The 17,124-nt window shown below is 38.5% G+C and overlaps 2 protein-coding genes across 4 annotated transcripts in view; one reads left to right on the top strand and one right to left on the bottom strand.

Annotated features, from left to right (window-relative positions):
- The window catches only part of LOC138004194 (potassium voltage-gated channel protein Shaker-like), a 14,245-nt gene extending 1,038 nt beyond the window's left edge, over positions 1 to 13,207 (bottom strand). Inside the window, exons 1-3 of one of the 3 annotated variants that reach the window (XM_068850643.1) lie at positions 13,153 to 13,207; positions 4,861 to 4,992; positions 1 to 2,216 (exon numbers count right to left, since the gene is read on the bottom strand). The exon at positions 1 to 2,216 is cut by the window's left edge and continues 1,038 nt beyond it. In XM_068850643.1, coding sequence (XP_068706744.1) covers positions 699 to 1,997 — 1,299 coding nt within the window. In that variant the 5' untranslated portion in view covers positions 1,998 to 2,216; positions 4,861 to 4,992; positions 13,153 to 13,207 and the 3' untranslated portion in view covers positions 1 to 698. Of the gene's footprint in view, positions 2,217 to 4,860; positions 4,993 to 7,304; positions 8,714 to 13,152 lie in introns of those variants that run through there. The other 2 variants (XM_068850642.1, XM_068850641.1) reach the window with 2 other exon arrangements.
- A 243-nt stretch (positions 13,208 to 13,450) lies between these two features.
- Positions 13,451 to 16,788, top strand: LOC138004193 (shaker-related potassium channel tsha2-like). The gene has a single exon (XM_068850640.1). The coding sequence runs from the start codon at positions 13,461 to 13,463 to the stop codon at positions 14,826 to 14,828; it is 1,368 nt and encodes a 455-aa protein (XP_068706741.1). The 5' UTR covers positions 13,451 to 13,460; the 3' UTR covers positions 14,829 to 16,788.
- The last annotated feature ends 336 nt before the right edge of the window (positions 16,789 to 17,124 follow it).

Genomic DNA, 17,124 nt, shown 5'->3' with positions numbered 1-17,124 from the left:
ACGATTATTGATAACAAACAAATTTGTTAAAATCCAGAATTTCACTAAATTATCAGATAAATTAATTTAGCATTGCATTTACGTCAAACGGGGAATGGAAGGTTTCCATTTAACTTGTTAAATCATGAAAATTCTCTGACGTTAGCATGTTTCCCTTTTTTTGAAAAATTGTGCGATATTTGCAGATAACAAGTGAGAAATGAGATGTAATCAAATAAATTTGTTGGATTTGGGGAAAATGCAGATTTCAACTAAGCTTGGAGTTTTTTTTTCTTTTTTTTTTTAATGCGTTTGGGATGCTAAAGAAAAAGAAACGGAAACGCTGTGTTTGCGGAGACTTCCTCATAGGAAGGCATGCACGGTAAATCACAAGAAATTGAAAGTGGTGGTCTCTTAAGTGGCCACTAAACGATGCCATGTTGACGTATTCCGTTGTGTTGATGCGAAATCTAGATATAGCGGCGTTTTTGAGGAAAACTTTCTTGAGTCACCAAAATAGCTTTTGTGTGATAATCAAATCCCTATCAAAACCCTTTATTTTTCCTTTTTCCAGGCGTTTTCGTGTAAAATGAATATCAGGATGTTGACCCAAGATCACCGTCTGTCTAGGATCTTCAAACGAGTGCGTCGAGGATCATCCATCTATCTGATATCTCACAAAATGGCAGTCAAACTAGAAACCTAGCTATTATCAGCTACTATTGATTCCTATTTAGAAACAACTCCTTCAGATTATCGACGAAGGCTTTCTTTTTTTCACTAAAATTCCCATAATTGGCATAAAATTTGATAAAGTTTGATACTAATACAGGCGTTGGAAGGCAAAAGAACACCACCCCACTCATCGCACAAAAACTCCCAACAAACTTCCCCACGGGGGTAGTGGGAGTCATGTCACCGTAACCTACACTTGTCATAGTTATTACCGTCCACCAAAAAGAGTCGGGAATACTCGGAAAGTTCGAGTTTTCCTCGGCATAGAAAATCGCACTGGAGAATATCACCACAGCCACCATGAAGCAGAGTCCTAAAGACTTTAACTGCTCTAAACTGGAATACACAGTATTAACTAGCAGTTTAATCGCATTGCTGTATCTGGAGAGTTTGAAAACACGTAACACGCGAAAAAGCCGTATGGCTCGGATGACGGCGAACGACCGAACTTCGTTTGTGCTCCCTCGCAGCGCTAGGGTGAGGTAGAATGGAAAAATGGCCAGCACATCTAGGATTCCCATGGTAGATTTGACAAAATTCAATAGCGACGGCGCGGAGTACAATCGGACGAAATACTCGAATGTAAACCACGCTACAAAGATGGCCTCCATTATGAACCAATAGTCTAGCTGTCCTGGATCATTTGCCACTGGTGAATGCTGCGTAATGGGCATATTGTATTTATCAGAGACAAAGCTCTTTCTGATTTGCAACGCCGGTAACGTCTCGATGCAAAAGATAATAGTTGAAAAAACGATGACGAAAATTGACCATATTGCGAGGCGTCGCGCGGCTTGAGAGGAACGCGGGTACTCGAACCACAGCCACAGTTTTCGTTTGTGCGGACTTTCTGGCAAAATCTCGGTTTCTACATCCTCCTGTGAAGCTGACAGGTGGTCCACACTGTCGGCATAATACTTTGAACGTAACCCGTAAAATTCCATCTCAGCTAAGAAGGTCTCTTCACTGACGTCGTGTGGCTTAGCTAAAATACCTCGTGACTGATAGAAAAACAAGATAGCGTCAAACGATGGTTTGTCTCGAGCAAAGACGTACTCGTCGCGTGTCGCGTTATAATACTCGCTCCGCCGTGTCGGAGAACCAAGCAGCGTTTCCGGATAACTTTCGAGAGTCTCCTCATAAGTCTCATACCGCATACCGCTGACGTTAATGATTACTCGTGGACTACTGTACGCGGGAACAAAGCATGAAGTCTTGCTACGAACTCTTCGCAGGCGCGGAGTTTGTAGTCCAGCAAAACCAGTGTTGTAAGCTTTAAGCATTATATAGTTTGTCTAATGCTATGTTCCAATGAACCAAAAAGTTGGGTTGTGACCTATACATAATTTAATCCGTAACAATGTAATTCTTTAATATGTGGTTCTTTGCGATCCACTCACTATCCTCCTAAAGGACCTCTCATCTAGTTGTGCGTCATTATTTTGTACGCAACGCCTCCACTGCAAATCTTTTCCATCAAAATAAATAGCGGCTCTTGTTACCTGAAAAGTTAAGTATACAAGTTGTAGATTATAGAAAACAAGTCCCCAATTATAAATTTCTAGTCTTCCTGGTCTCTAAATTTAATTTATGGTCACGATTGTCTTATTTCAAAGACGTATGGAGAGCAGGGTCTGCGTCGACAGGGATTTATTTTGTGACTCGACGCCAGATGTGCGTTGCGTTTAATTAATAGCCTCATCAGAACTAATATGTGATTTGGTTTGATCAAATGAGTTGATAAAGTTGACTCAACATCTGTAAGACAGATTTGTGAGTCGACGTCAGTTTTGAGTGTTACATTTTCGTTAGCCCTTCGTCAGTCCTTACAACGAATGACTGACGCTGAAATCTGAAATCTTTCTTTCGGTGGCCAGAGAGACTTGGGAAAGAGAACGGATTCCCCATACATGGGCTTCTTCCAATGATAGTTTCTTTTTTTTTTTTACCTAATTTTAGCTACGCAGCTATTTTTAGAGAGGCACCTGATTGGTCAGTTGTAATGACGTAATGAAATTTCAATTGTGCGCAGAAATTGAAATAGCTGTGCGAAACTAAAAATATGTTTGGTTTAATTTGATTTGCTTTAAGATTTGTTGTCTCCCTATTCTAATTAGTAAAGTACTTGTGATCTGCTGCATCACTTTGAAACTTTACTACGTGGTCAATATTGATTCAAGGGAACTTCCCTTCCTAACAACAGGTCCTTGGTAGGACGTTTCTAGAAAATCGATTTCTCAGAGTTTTAGAAGCACTTTATTCATGTCAAACATTAGCATAGCGTGGTTTAGTTTCGCACAATTTGCAGTAAACAGCTCACGCTGGATAGTCACTCAGGGTGAAAATTTTCTGGTGTTAAGAGCTTGTTCTTCTTCTTTAGGGTTGTTCTATATATCTATGGCAAGCCGTTGCAAGAATAGGCTTAGGCTCATACTAAGTTTGGGAAACAGCAAATTTCAACTCGAGGTTTCCTTTTCTAAATAGCAATTAATTCTTTCTGGGCGCAGTCTCGAGGTCTGGTTTAGTGAGCTAGGTATCATTCTAAATAAAGTGTCTTCTTAAATGTTTCCGTGAAGAACAATGAAAAATGTCTCTGATTGGTGCATTGGGGGGACTACCATGTAAAAAGGTGGAGTGCTCGTCGGAAATTTTGTAAAAAACCTCTAAGAGGTACCAAAATCCCGTCTTGTGGGTGTGGCATGAATATTTTTCGCCATTAAGAGGTACCAAATTATGGGTTTTAATTAGACAAAATTGAAAAACTGTTAATTGTCAATTGTCTCAATACCGCTAAGGCTCCCACTGTGGACCTTCTGAGGCTAAGCACCATAAGATGTACAAAAACCGGTTTTGTAACCCCTTAAAAGTACGACTAGGAGCCCCGTCCTTTTTAAATGGGAGCCCCTCCCCATGCATTCATGTTAGCACGAGGAATGAGCATGAGGAATGAGCAGGCGCCGTAAGGTTCAAATAGCCGATTTCTGGCTATAAGAATCCTACGGCGCATGTTCTCCTATATAAAGTTTCCCAGAGCCTCGGGTCATGCACAGAAATGAGATCTAAGGCTCTGGTGACGAGAATGGCAAGGTATATAATGCAATAAAAGTATTCCTTTTCCTTCTTTTTCTTGCAGAAAAGATGTAGTGCGAAATAGACCGTTTTGCAGATATGACAGCCATTTTGATTTCTATTGCTTCAAATGGCTATTATGGGATGCCCAGGGGGCAAATACATCTTAATTTGCCCCCTGAGAATCCCATAATGTCTTTCGAAATAATAGAAATCCAAATAACTGCCGTATCTTATAAAAGGTATATGTAATGAGAACCGTTTCATCGAAAAATAATAATAAAATTCTACGTCCGAATGATTATCAACGGAATATGCAAAAAGAGCTTCTTCCACAATTTATAAGAAGATTTCATAAGAAAAGTTTAACTGTAGTGCTCTCCTTCCTTCCTGCTTTTTGTGTTGTTACGAACAAATGAAGTATTTTCTTAAGAAAAAAATGCTTCAAACCTTTCATTGTTTAGTAACAACTGTGGTTAAAACTAAATGAAAGCGTTGGGCGTAATTATAGCGTCACAACAACCTCTTGCTTCAGTATTCAAGAAATCGATATTTCATTATTATTTGTTGTCACCTGTTTGCCATTAAAGGAGAATTGAGTATTTGATAAGAGCAAGTTTCTCGAAACTCGCCTACCTCAGTTTTTAGCAATATGGGACATAGGGAAACCTCCAAATTAGTCATTTATCGATTTAAGCAAAAATCTTAACTGCCCGTCAAATCAAGCTGTGAACATTATTGTTAGTTTCTATAGAGTGTGTGATCGCTTACTTACGATTCAAAAAAAAAATTATTTGGCGTCTGATTCACAAAGGGCACCAGTGACTAATTAGCTTACCTAAGAAACCACAAGAAAAAATGATTTGGGACAAAAAAGATCGTGACCCAGCGTGCAATAAAAACCAAGCGAGAATTCCGCCAAACAGATTACAGCGTTGGACTACCGTGCGAGAGGTCACTGCTTCAAATCCTCGAGCGAACCAATTCATTAACACTGGGGACAAATAACTGGTTAAATGTGCCAACTGCAAATTGTTGGCCTGTCTAGTAAAGTCTTTTCTAGTAAAGACCACATACCTTGGTCACACGGCCATTGCGGGTGATAAAAAAACTGCGTGGAAAGTTAATGAGCACACTCGCGGTTCAAAAAGAGCTTGAGAGGGCGGAAGGGCGGAGTCGCCTTTTCTGAGAGACTTTGACAGGAGCGGGCTGTGATTTGCAGAACGAAACAATAGATTATACACAGAAACAATGCACCTATCCCTGAAAGCAAAAGAAGCTATACTGGTCATAGGGACCGATGAAAATGCACCTTGTAGCACTGATAACAGAAGAAAGTGCAGATGATAGGGAGCAAATGAATGAAATAGCAGGTCAGCCCGGGATTATTCCCTTTTCTTGCTATTCTCTGGGCCATCTGTTCCATGTGTCGTTTAATGACCTAACTTTTAACCGCATATTAACAAGCAGTATGGTTGATGTCCCCTAGACAGCATGGTTGAATTATCTCTGAAACGCCCAGAAAAGCTGGTTTAAATTAATGCTTTTATACTTTCCTTTATGATCATAGCGACGAGATTTGAAAGAGGGAAAATAAAACCATAAACAAAGGAAAAAGTAACCGTTTTTAAATCTTTGCATAGCAATAAGTAGTTTATGTCATACATAGTTTCCTGTTCTAAGAACACATGAAACGAAAATAAGTGCTATCTTCAACCTGACCTTAAAAAATTATAACTGTCACTCTATTTAAGAATTTATACGTAAGCGTAATCATGCATGATAATTATTGTTTTAAGTTCCCATTTCCATGACGCGAAGATTTTTGGGTATGTAACTTGCTTTTATGGCTGTTTTGATACATTGTCGACAACAATATAATATAAGTTCTAGTCTATTAATTTGTTTGGGTGGAGCGGCAAGCAAGATAACAAGACAAGAACGCTTACGGCACTTCATAGAAGCATTAGTGATGCTGATGCAAAATTCATGAGCGTTTCTGCACGTTTTTACGTTATAGCGAATTATTACTACTGAGACTTGTGAGTGGTCCAAATGTCAACCAAGTGTAAATTAAACAACAAATATCTGGTACTTTCTGTGAATGAATAGGCCAAGGGTAAAAAAGAAAATAACATGCTTAAATGACCGCCTTCAATTTAATTAATAGCCAACAGAGAATAAATAACAGAGTTTCGAGCGCTTAAAGAAATGTTTACGATGCCAGAGTGACTTGTCTAGCCAAAGACGGGAGAATCTGAAGTTGAATAGCAGGCAAGGAAGGCTAACTTTGCTCTGAAGTCATTTCGTCAACTTCATGCAGTGCATAAAATAATCCACTCAATAAAATGACTTACAAATTCTCTTTCGTCGAAATATCGAGGCTGGTTATTTACATTCAATGACTAACCTTTCGTAATTAACGTTTATCAGCCCAAAGCACTTTGAGGTCGAATAATGATTCCTCGGTTTCATTGAAACTGATTCATATTTATTTTTACTTGCGAGTAACGTTATTTAGACACTCGTCATGCGACTGGGAAAACTCAATTTATTCAAATTAAACTACAACATTTCTCCTTTGATCGTCAATTTAGCGCGACAGTTTCTTTAACTTTAAACTGCAATTTAATACAAAACATGGGCGAATATCAGAAATCCTCTTTGGTCCTGAGTGAAATCCATTTTCTAAAACGATCCTTCAGTCAAAATTATCAAATTTAAATATTGAATCCCTACTCAGCAATTCAACTCTGTCAAAGTACCACCACACAACCGAGGAAGTTATTGCTAAACGTTATATATTAAGTTCGATTTCTCGAAAGCAACAAGTACGGATTCTCAAATTTAGCAACATGGAAAACATTACAAATAAAAGATCGCGCGTGTGATAATTTTGTTTCCACATTTTCTGTCGAGATAAGACATAAAATGACTAAAACATTCCCTTGCAAAAAGATAAGCCAGCCAACATGAACAAATGTTTTCAATTTAAATCCGCGTGCACTAATACACGTACGCTTTCGTCGTGATGGGCAGTGTGTTACTCAGTGCAAAGTATCTTCAAAAATGTAAAAATGATGTGTGTTATATAATTTGCGGAACCAAGCGTTTATGATTATCCCAAGCATTATAATTTTAATATCTGGACCTTAGTCGGATAAACATGTTTAGATAACACACTATTCGATACCATCTCTTACAAGGACGTTTAGATATGTCTTGCTAATGGATGGTGAACGTGTGTTGGAAACTTTATAGTTATCCCAAACAAGCCTTCAAATTTTTAAGGGAACAAGTTAAAAAGTTGAAACCGGCTCTAGTCAATTCTCGAAGTCTCACATTTAAAATATTACGCAAAACCGTGGCAAGATTCGTTCATTGCTAAATTAAGTGGATAGCTTAATGCGAAAGAAACAAAATTACGAGTTTTTGTAACATCTCGACTGTACGAAGGGTCTTCGTCTCATAATATCTGGAAATTAAAGCAAGACTAAGTCGAGAAATTAATCGCTACTTACCTTCCACCGTCGAGGCTTGAAATAAATCGCCGAAAAGGGTTGTTCCGGAGTTCCTTAATTGGGGAGGATTGTCACTTTACATTCCCAGAATCTTAGCATGATTCCTTTCACGTTGAATTACTGTAAAAGAAAGAATCGCGATGCTGCTTTTGCTAATTTGCATATATTTGGATAACGTCAACAGGACTAAAAAGTGAGTCCTTGAAAGGAGTTGTATAATTGATAGCGGAAAGCGAATAATATCAACAACGATGTGTTTAGAACTTTAATTCGAAATAGAAACTAAACGCCATTTCTCCGTGTGACGTCAGAAAAGAACAGGTGTCTCTTTTTATGCAGGCCAAAAAGATGTGATCAAAGAAGCTCTAATCTGCTTAGATTCTTAAGTTTCACCGTTTTGGCTTATTAAGTACAATTTGCAATCAATACCTGGGAACATTAATTTTTGAGTATCCTTAAAAAGTGATAAAGTTTTTTTTTTTTTTTTTTTTTTCAGTTATGAACTACTTTATTAGGTTCGAACCTCAACTGACGACGATGCTTTTCAAGAACTAATGACAGACCAGTTTATAAACCAACTTTGAACAAAATTTTCCTTGCTTCTGGTAACTAGAATTGGCCAATTGAGTTCCGACGTTGTTTTAAATTCGAAACAATCTCAACTGTGATATTTAATAACGCGAATAGTGAAATTTACTCGCCTTGCAACGGTTCTGGAAGTGGGAAGAGCGAGAAAAAATAGGTACGAGTTCGAGAAAAAAACGAAACGGGATTATCATAAAATTGAATCGAAAGAGAAAAGCTTGTAAAGGTTTTGAGTCCCAAACACACAAAAAAGTTTGTATTCTTAATTTTGGTCTTACGTATATTAAGCGTGTTGTTTCGTACATAAAATATTATACAAATGTTTTTTTTTTTTTTCGATTTCTTGCTACAGGGAAATTGGAGTCCCTCTCCTCGTTCTAAAATATTTCAGCGCACTTCTCTTGTATAAAAATGCTTGCTATGCAAAGACACCATTCAGAATCTTACAGTCAATCAAGAATTACCGGACATTGCAACTAATCTCATTATCACCACCCCTAGCACTTCGTGCATTTACTTCTTGCCAAAAATTCACAAACTGAACAACCCAGGTCTCCCTATCGTTTCTGCCTGTAGTTGCCCTACCGAACTCACTTCTAGGTACTTAGAATTATGAAGCCTATCGTCAAATCTTTGCCATCATACATTAAAGACAGTACACGCGCACTGCAAATTTTCCGCGATTTCAATTTCTCCGTCCAAGACAAACTTATTTTCACCATGGACATTACATCTCTATACACAGTCTTTCCCAATAGCGAAGGTCTTCAAACACTTATTATAAACACTTTTTCGATCAATGCACTGTCAAAGAACCAAGCTTGGAAACGCTACTCCGCCTTGCCGAACTTGTTTTAACGCTTAACTGTTTTTTTTTTTTTCATTCGCCGGGAAAGATTAGAAAAACAAATTGGTGTAGCGATTGACACACGAATGGGACCAAAGTATGTTAATCTCAGGCTTTTTGTACGATATGTTGAACACCAATTTTTTAATCAGTACAACGGCCCCAAGCCTGAGGTCTACGGCCGCTACATTGACGACTGCATCGGCGCTATTTCATCCAGCAGAGAAGAACTCGATCAATTTATAACCTCCGTTAATTCCTTTCATCCGGCTCTTAAATATACCTGGGAAAGTTCGGAAACTTTACTGGCTTTCCTAGATTTCGAAGTTTTCATCAGTGGCAACGGTTTATGCACCAGTGTGCACTACAAACCTACAGATTGTCACAGTTATTTGTTGTATTTATCGTCACATCCGTCACATGCCAAGAACTCCATTCCTTATTCTCAATTTCCTAGACTTCGAACTCTAGGTAGTGATGACTCCGACTTTTCCAGCAAATCAGAGGGGATGTACCAGTTTTTCGAAAAACGTGGCTATCCTGTCTCTGTAGTCAAAGCGGGCCATCATCGTGCCCAACGATTTGATCGACAGTCAGCACTAAAAACGTCACAAAAGATAAGTATGACAGAATTCCATTCACCCCCACTTTCCAACCTCATAATCACGCAGTAAAAAGTACCATTCTTAATAACTTTAAATTACTCCAAAATGATCTCGAGACTGGTAGAATCTTTTCGCAACCTCCACTAATTCATTCAAACGCGACAAAAACGTTGGCAACTTTTTAGTTAGTAGCGCACTCAAAACAAGCGAGCAACCCGGCACTTTCAAATGCGCGCGCTTACGATGCAAACTTGTCCTTTCACTCTTAACACTAGCAAAATATCAGGACCTAAGCGATCTGTTAAGATCACCGATCGTTTCACATGTGTATGTTATGTAACAATTTTGCATTGGCGAGACAGGTAGACGACTAGGCGACCGATTCCATGAACACATTCGCGATGTTGAGAGGAATGACAAAGATGCATCTAAGCCAGTCCATCGTCATTTTATTCTCCCTAACCACTCCAAACAACACATGGCTATCTGCGGCCTTTCCCTACATCTAGGTACGACGGAAAGCCGCAAGAATCTGGAACACAAATTCGTCTTCCAAATCGGCACCCTTAATCCCCATGGTATTAACGAACGCTTTTCATTTTTCGTTGCCATGTTACCACCAATAGCGTAGCTCCTACTCTACTACAAAACTACACACAACCCATCAGTAATTTCTCGATTCGCTCTGACGGAGGGCTAACGCTCGGTACTGTGGTCAATTTACATTATCAACTCAGTTGATAAAACCAAATTTCTGTGTGCTATTTGAAACTTTCCCTTAAAATGCTCTCGTAAACATGATGAGTAAACTCAATAAGTAACGTCTCGAACTTTCTCTTTGTTACGTATCAAAGACTTCACGCTAAAATTAAAATTAAATTTTGATCTAAAATGCAAAACTAATTTAAGGTGCGTTCGATTGACCCTATTCCTGAATAAGAATACGCGGAAGTGTTGATTTAAACCGGTATAGCATTATAGCGGGTATTTGTCAATTTTCATATGAATCTCCGTAAAAATGAAGGATTTCTAACTTCTAGTCCATGTATTCCTATTCTGGAATAAGGTCAATCGAACGCACCCTTAATAATACAATCGTGAGACTGTCTGTTCTTTCTTGGCAGTTTCTTTGCGATATTCTTCAGGAACAAGCCACGTTCTCCCATTTCTACCAAAAGCCTCACTCGATTCGTTTCAGAAGGATATCTCAGAAAGAGGCCCAAAGAGGCCTGCTAGTGAAAAAAGACGAATCTCAGCTCTACTGTACATGATTTGGTCTCTTGAACTCCTATAGGTTTTCGACTTCAGGACGAACTCAATGAGGAAAGCATTTCAAGAAAACAGTGGAACTTCGCAATAATTGTCGATATTTTTTGTGAAATTACAAGAGGAAACTCTGTGAGTGGTACGTTATTTACAGTAGTCCAGAACCAACGACTTTCTGAATAATTTAAGAGTTCGCACGCTCTCTCACTGACTGAGCTTTAATAGACTCTTGAGCGCTGAAGCTATTAACTATATTCATACGACAAACGTCTTGTACAGTGCTGAAATCGGGACTGAAACGTTAAATGCCTTGAAAACATGGAAAAAATAGAGCGCTTTTATGGAATGCTATGGAGTTTATCCTCAACGGGGCGACGACAGTGGATATGGGAACTTCAAATTCAATTATCATGCGATGTACTTTTCCTTTCTTTTCATTGGCCAAGAGCCCACCACGTGACTTGCAAAATGAGTAATATTCTCTTCATGAGTAACTGAGACCCTGCTCTTGCGTGAAAGTGGAAGATCGGTTCTATAAATGCGTTTTTTAGTGCGGCATTTAATTCGTCCTGTTTAAGGGTTCATAAAGACGGGCGAGAGACGCATTATAACTCTGGACGCACTAAACGATCTCGTCTCTCGACAGTCTTTGTTACAGGACGAATTCGAATGACGAACTTAAAGGCATTTCCCAAAGTCGTGCAGACTCATTATGCGTCTGTAGCATAAAAATGGCCAATGCTACATGAAAGGTGACGACCCCAGTCTTAAGTAATTCAGAAAGAAATATAGTACAAATGCTTCAAAATGCAAATGCATTTTTTTTTTTGTTCTTTGGTTAAAAAGAAGCCAAAGAAGGAAACGAATAGTTTAAGTCCTAGAAGATTAGTTCCAAGGTAACCCGGCGTTCATTTGAAAAGCGAGAATTTCAATTTTTGCGAGTCCTGTCATTAACCAATCAGAGGGCCAAGGCTAATTTAATATCCGCCATCTAAAAAAAAAGGGGGTTGGGGGGTGGGGGGGGGGGGGAAATTCTTGATGTTAGTTCGACTTAAGAGCACACCATCTCCCCCAGTCACAAAAACTGTCTCTAAATTTTGGATTTATTGAGATCTTGTTTCAGGTTGCTTTCGATGCTTTCAAAATTTAACTGGAAACGTTTTGCCATTTTGAATGTTGTGTTCGACACACAAATTGAATTTAACTTGTCACAATTTAATGTCACTCATTGAAAAACAGATAACCAGACGTTTTTCAATTATCCCGTCCACATCAATGTGTTTACATTTTTTCAGAGGTTTAATTTATTAAATTACATGGTAAGAATAATAATTTATTCACTACTTTCAATTTCCAATGTTTTTTAGGAAATATATATAGGTTACTATTTTATTGATGGCTAAGTCTACATACAACTTAAACGGACGAATCGAACGTGAATGTAACTATCCGTTTCAAACACTGTGAAAAGATGTGACTTTAAAATTATAATTCCAATGCAAAGAGTATTTGGAATTTTTCAGCCGACGCTCTGCATAATTTGAGCAAACTTGAAAATTAAATCGAGCATTTTCTTCACTCAACCGCTTTTCCAGCGTGTTCTATAAACGAGGGTACAGTAATATGCAAAACGTTTTTTTGTTAATAATCATTGTTTATTGACCGCAGATGAAAGTCAAGGGTAAAATCTACTGGTAATGATAAATGAAAACATAATTATAAGAAATGTTTAGCCCTGTAATTTCAGGTTTTTTAGTCGTAAGTGTTCTTTTTGTAAAGCCGCTGTTTTCAATAAGTATTACACATTCGAAATCTCATTCAGTCAAGTAATTTTAGAAACCATTTTGCCCAATTATACTATCCTTCTAGTCAAGATTAATTTTAAAATCAGTTGGATATCATTTTATTCAAAACAAGTGTGGTTAGATAAAAAACATGAGACATTTCTGTTGATCACAAACAGAAAATTATACACGAGTTTACTCAGTTACAAAGGTTCTTAGTGGTTTAGGGGGCGTGTAAAAATAATTTTTTTTTGTTGACTCGCTGTACCAATTCCGCATCGTATAGCAATGCTTGTACATAAGGTTAAGATGGTCTTCTAGAAATAAAATTAATTGGACAAAATGAGGTTATAATGTTGATAGAATAAGTACAGATTGAATTTTTTTCATAATCATTACACGTTTACAATGGATAAAGGAAAAACAAAATTATATGTTCATGTACATATTTTGACTGGCTCTTTCGATGATCAAAGCATTCCTTTGCAACATCATTTTTATTGGGAAATATCTCTTCCTAAAGCACCTCGGCTGATACTCCACCTGGAACAAAAATGACCCTAGCCTAAAGCAAAACTTTGGGGTAGTCGCGCACTGAATTAAATATTCTTCAGATAATCCTTTCCCCAAGTTGGAACTGGGCTGAGGTGAAAGCTCGACCATTTAATAATTGATGCCGTTCTAAGGTGTTCTGATTTCATGCTGTTATCTATGGATCACGGGTTTTTTTACGGGAAGAAAAAGAAACAGAATGAATTTACCGTTCTCCTGCTGTTAATAAACTGAGCCGGAACCATTTTCCTTGGAATCTACGAGTCTTTCGTCATTGTTATGCAGCGGCGGTCGCGATTCCCCCGCAAAAACAAATAATGTAGATATTTTAAAAAATTAATTGCGATACCCATCTGTTTTAGCAATTGGAGGCTTGTTTACAGGGAAAATTTCGTTTATTACCTCATTAATGCAATTTGGTGTTAGAGAAATGTTTTTTTGATATCCATGTCGACATTGACAGTCCAAATCATCGTTATGTTTGTTGAACTAATGTGGTATCGATCCAAGGGGAAACATGAATGCGGCACGTTGTTGTACGTGTGTCTGCGCAGAGAGCGAGCTAGGAATGTTTACACATCCAACCATCAAAACAGCCGCTAAAATAGAAATGTATAAACTCACAGAAAACAAGAAGCGCATAAGACTCAATATCCGAGGATGTCGCTATGAGACTTTCCAAGCAACTCTTGACGAATTTCCTGACACTCTTCTTGGTTCCGAAGAGAAGCGACGTAGGTTCTACGATCCTTTTAAGGACGAGTATTATATCGAAAGGGACAAATGTGCGTTTGATGCGATTCTCTTTTATTACCAATCCAGAGGTATTTTATCTCGACCTTCAACAATTTCCGCCAATGTCTTTGATGAGGAACTCAAATTTTACGAGATTCCAACACACCAGACTGCCGAACAAGAGATGAAGGCCGAGGAGCGAATGCCAGTCAAGGCATGGCAAAGAAAACTATGGGGAATTCTGGAATATCCGGAGTCCTCGAAACAGGCAGCTCTTTTTTCCAAGCTCTCAATGGTTGTAATCGTGTTTTCTATCGTTGTGTTCTGCGCAGAAACCATGGATGTGGCGAGATCTTTGTCTTTGCCGAATGCCACGAACAATGCATCGGTGTTGGAACTCGTAGGAGACAAAGCGGTTTCCAAAAGACCACGATTGTGGTTCATAATCGACACGTGCATTATATTCTGGTTTTGTGCAGAATACATTTCTCGTCTTGTGTCGGCACCAGATAAAATCGGGTTTATATTTTCCTCTCTGGCGCTAATCGACCTGGCGGCTATAATTCCTTATTTCCTTTCCTTAATCCTTGGTGAAGGATATGCTCCGACATTCTCCTTCACGATTTTGAGAATTTTTCGACTTTTGCGAGTTGTCCGGCTGTTGAAGCTTACACGATACGTAGCAGCGCTAAGAATTCTGGGAAACACACTCCATACATGCCAAGAACAACTTCTTGCGTTACTCTTCCTCATAATTATATCTGTCATTCTGTTTTCAAGTAGCATATATTACATCGAAAACGAAGCCAATTCAGAACAGTTTTGCAGCATACCTGCCTCGTTTTGGTGGACTATCATCACCATGACTACCGTTGGTTATGGTGACATGGCGCCAATAACCCCCTTAGGGAGGATAGTGGGGACATTTTGCGCTGTCTTTGGTGTGGTGGTGATGGTTTGTCTTCCCAGTCCTGTGTTCATTTCAAGCTTTAACGAAATATATTTGCAATATGTCAGTACGCTAAAGAAAAACGAACAAATGGGAACAGAACGTAAACAGGAGACCATGACAAATGGAATCAACACCTCTAATAAGTTATTGCAAAAAAGAAAGCACTATCGAAGTACGCCGGCTCATAAAACGCACTAAGGAATTTTGCATCACGGAGCAAGTTTGAGTCATTAAAAAACTAAATTTCTAAACTCTAACCTAGCGTAAAGTAAATTCGGTTAATGCAGGATTCCACAACCAGGCCAGTAGTGTTATTCAAAGATAGATAACTTTATCCAGTTGCTGAGTCACTGTTAATAGTATACACCAATGAGCCAATGACTCAGTAGGGAGATTACGCAAGGACGACGCGACGACGACGACGACGACGACGACGTCAACGAGAATGTCTTCTAAAAATTTTATTTCCTTTTACTGAAATAACCTTGTTATAACCCCAAGTCGTTCGGAATGGAAAGTGTGTATCAACATAGCAAGAATGAAATTGGCATGAATTGTGTGGTTCGATTCTTAGGGGAGAAAATTGCAAATGTTTCGTCCTCTACACAACCTGAAATTTGGTCAATTCAAGTTGTTGTCAAGACGAGCACGGCAAAAATAGTACCAAAATGCAAAACGCACGTGCAGGGTGTGCACAGCGTTTGTTTTTTTCTCATTAGAGCTATTGTTTTGTGGTGTTCTCGTAGCCGTGGTCGTCCTCCTTGCGTAAGCTCCTTAATGTCTTTGTTGAACGGGGTTTTTACAGACAGAGTTATCATGTTTATATTGACTTTCCGGGCGAAACCAAACCTTTCCAGACAATCACAAGTCTTGCATGAGAAATTGATACCCATGGTATTGAGCATGATGACTCGTGAGAGCCAATTCCTTTTCAAGAACTCGTTTAAAAATAGCTTGATCTGTGGAAATGCCGTCACATTGACCTAATATTGGAGTTGTAGGCGCCTGGGCCCGATTGTTCAAAAGCCGATTAACGCTAATTTCTCTACTCCGAAACGCTGTTCAACGCTGATATTCGGCAAAACTTTTACCAGAAAGTTGCAAAACTGAAACCAAAGTTGACGCTAATCCTGGATTAAGTTAATCGGCTTTCGAACAAACGGGCCCTGGTTATTGGTTCCTAACACACAGTTACAATAGGCAACGTTCGATATATCGATGTTCACAAGTGGCTACTAGGTTTTATGGTTAATTTAAGTTTTCTTTTGTTTAGAAATCTGCCATGAGACTTGTGAAACAAAGAAATGTAACCATAAAGCCTAGTAGCCATGCCTGAATATTGATATTTATTAAATGAAAAAAAAACTCTTTTTGGATCAATTCTGACGTTTAGAAGTAAGCGAAAAGGCAAGAAATTGTGATGAGCCTACATCTGTCTGACCACAAGGTATTAAACAACATCGCATTTTCAAGTTTTTTCGATTTAGCTCGGATTTTCTCTCGTATTTCGTACTTCCAAATTTTTTGAATTTAGAGAATGTTACATTCGCGCTTGTTGGATATCAGACATCTCATATCCAACGTGTGCTAATAAAATAATTGTTAAATATATCGATTACTTAGATGTGCTTAAAGTGTTCAGATTCACATTTATGTGAATAAAGCCTGAAACTTTGCACTCTCAGATTGAAACTTGTGGATACTGACTTATCCACCGAATAACGTCATCCAGCCTTTGAAAAACTTTATACAACGACATGTCAGGCCATTTTTTGAGGAGCTTTTAGATAATTAACAAATCGAAAGTGGTTTAGCTAAAAGGCAATAAGACCTTTGGTGTGCAAAGATTAAGGGTGGCATGAAGAATGTAAGAAGTATTGATGTTTGTCAGTAGGTTTGGTGTATAAGTCAGTGGTAACTATGCCCTTGAGGATGGAGTGAACGAATGATTGCATGTAAATTTGATGGCAGGGTGAATTCAGTTGAGATAAGTTGCAAAATTGTTGAGGTTCTCCAGTGAATGTGTCTATCTCATAAATATGTCGTCTAAGTAGAGCCACCATATGCGAGGTTTGTGAGGAGCGTGTGCTATTTAAAGCGTTGGTTTCAAATTTTGCAAGAAAAAAGGTTGGCGTATGAAAGGGCCATTCTTTTAGCCATAGCGGTACCGTGTGTTTGTAAGTAGTAGTGTTTGTCATTGAAAGAAACTTTATTCATAGTGAGAGTCACATGTATGAGGTCATGATCACAGAGTGCTTCATTCTTGATAGTAGAATCGGTACGGGTGTTGATAAAATGTCGACACGGGTGGTGTGCAAAAGGTTGGTGTAGAGAGATGACTCGTCAAGAGTAACAATAGCGGCATTGTCAGGTAGTTTCCTCAGTTTATTGTATTTGCTGACTGCTCATGTAATTCAGTCACCTCGACTGCAATATGAGTTAATAAACGAGATTATTTATTTATTTATTATTTTATAAGTGGTGTGTACTAGGG

Source organism: Montipora foliosa, chromosome 5 (assembly GCF_036669935.1).
Source record: "Montipora foliosa isolate CH-2021 chromosome 5, ASM3666993v2, whole genome shotgun sequence".
Taxonomy (NCBI): domain Eukaryota; kingdom Metazoa; phylum Cnidaria; class Anthozoa; order Scleractinia; family Acroporidae; genus Montipora; species Montipora foliosa.
The sequence above is the reverse complement of the archived record's forward strand: the minus strand, read 5'-3'. Positions and strand labels throughout refer to the sequence as shown.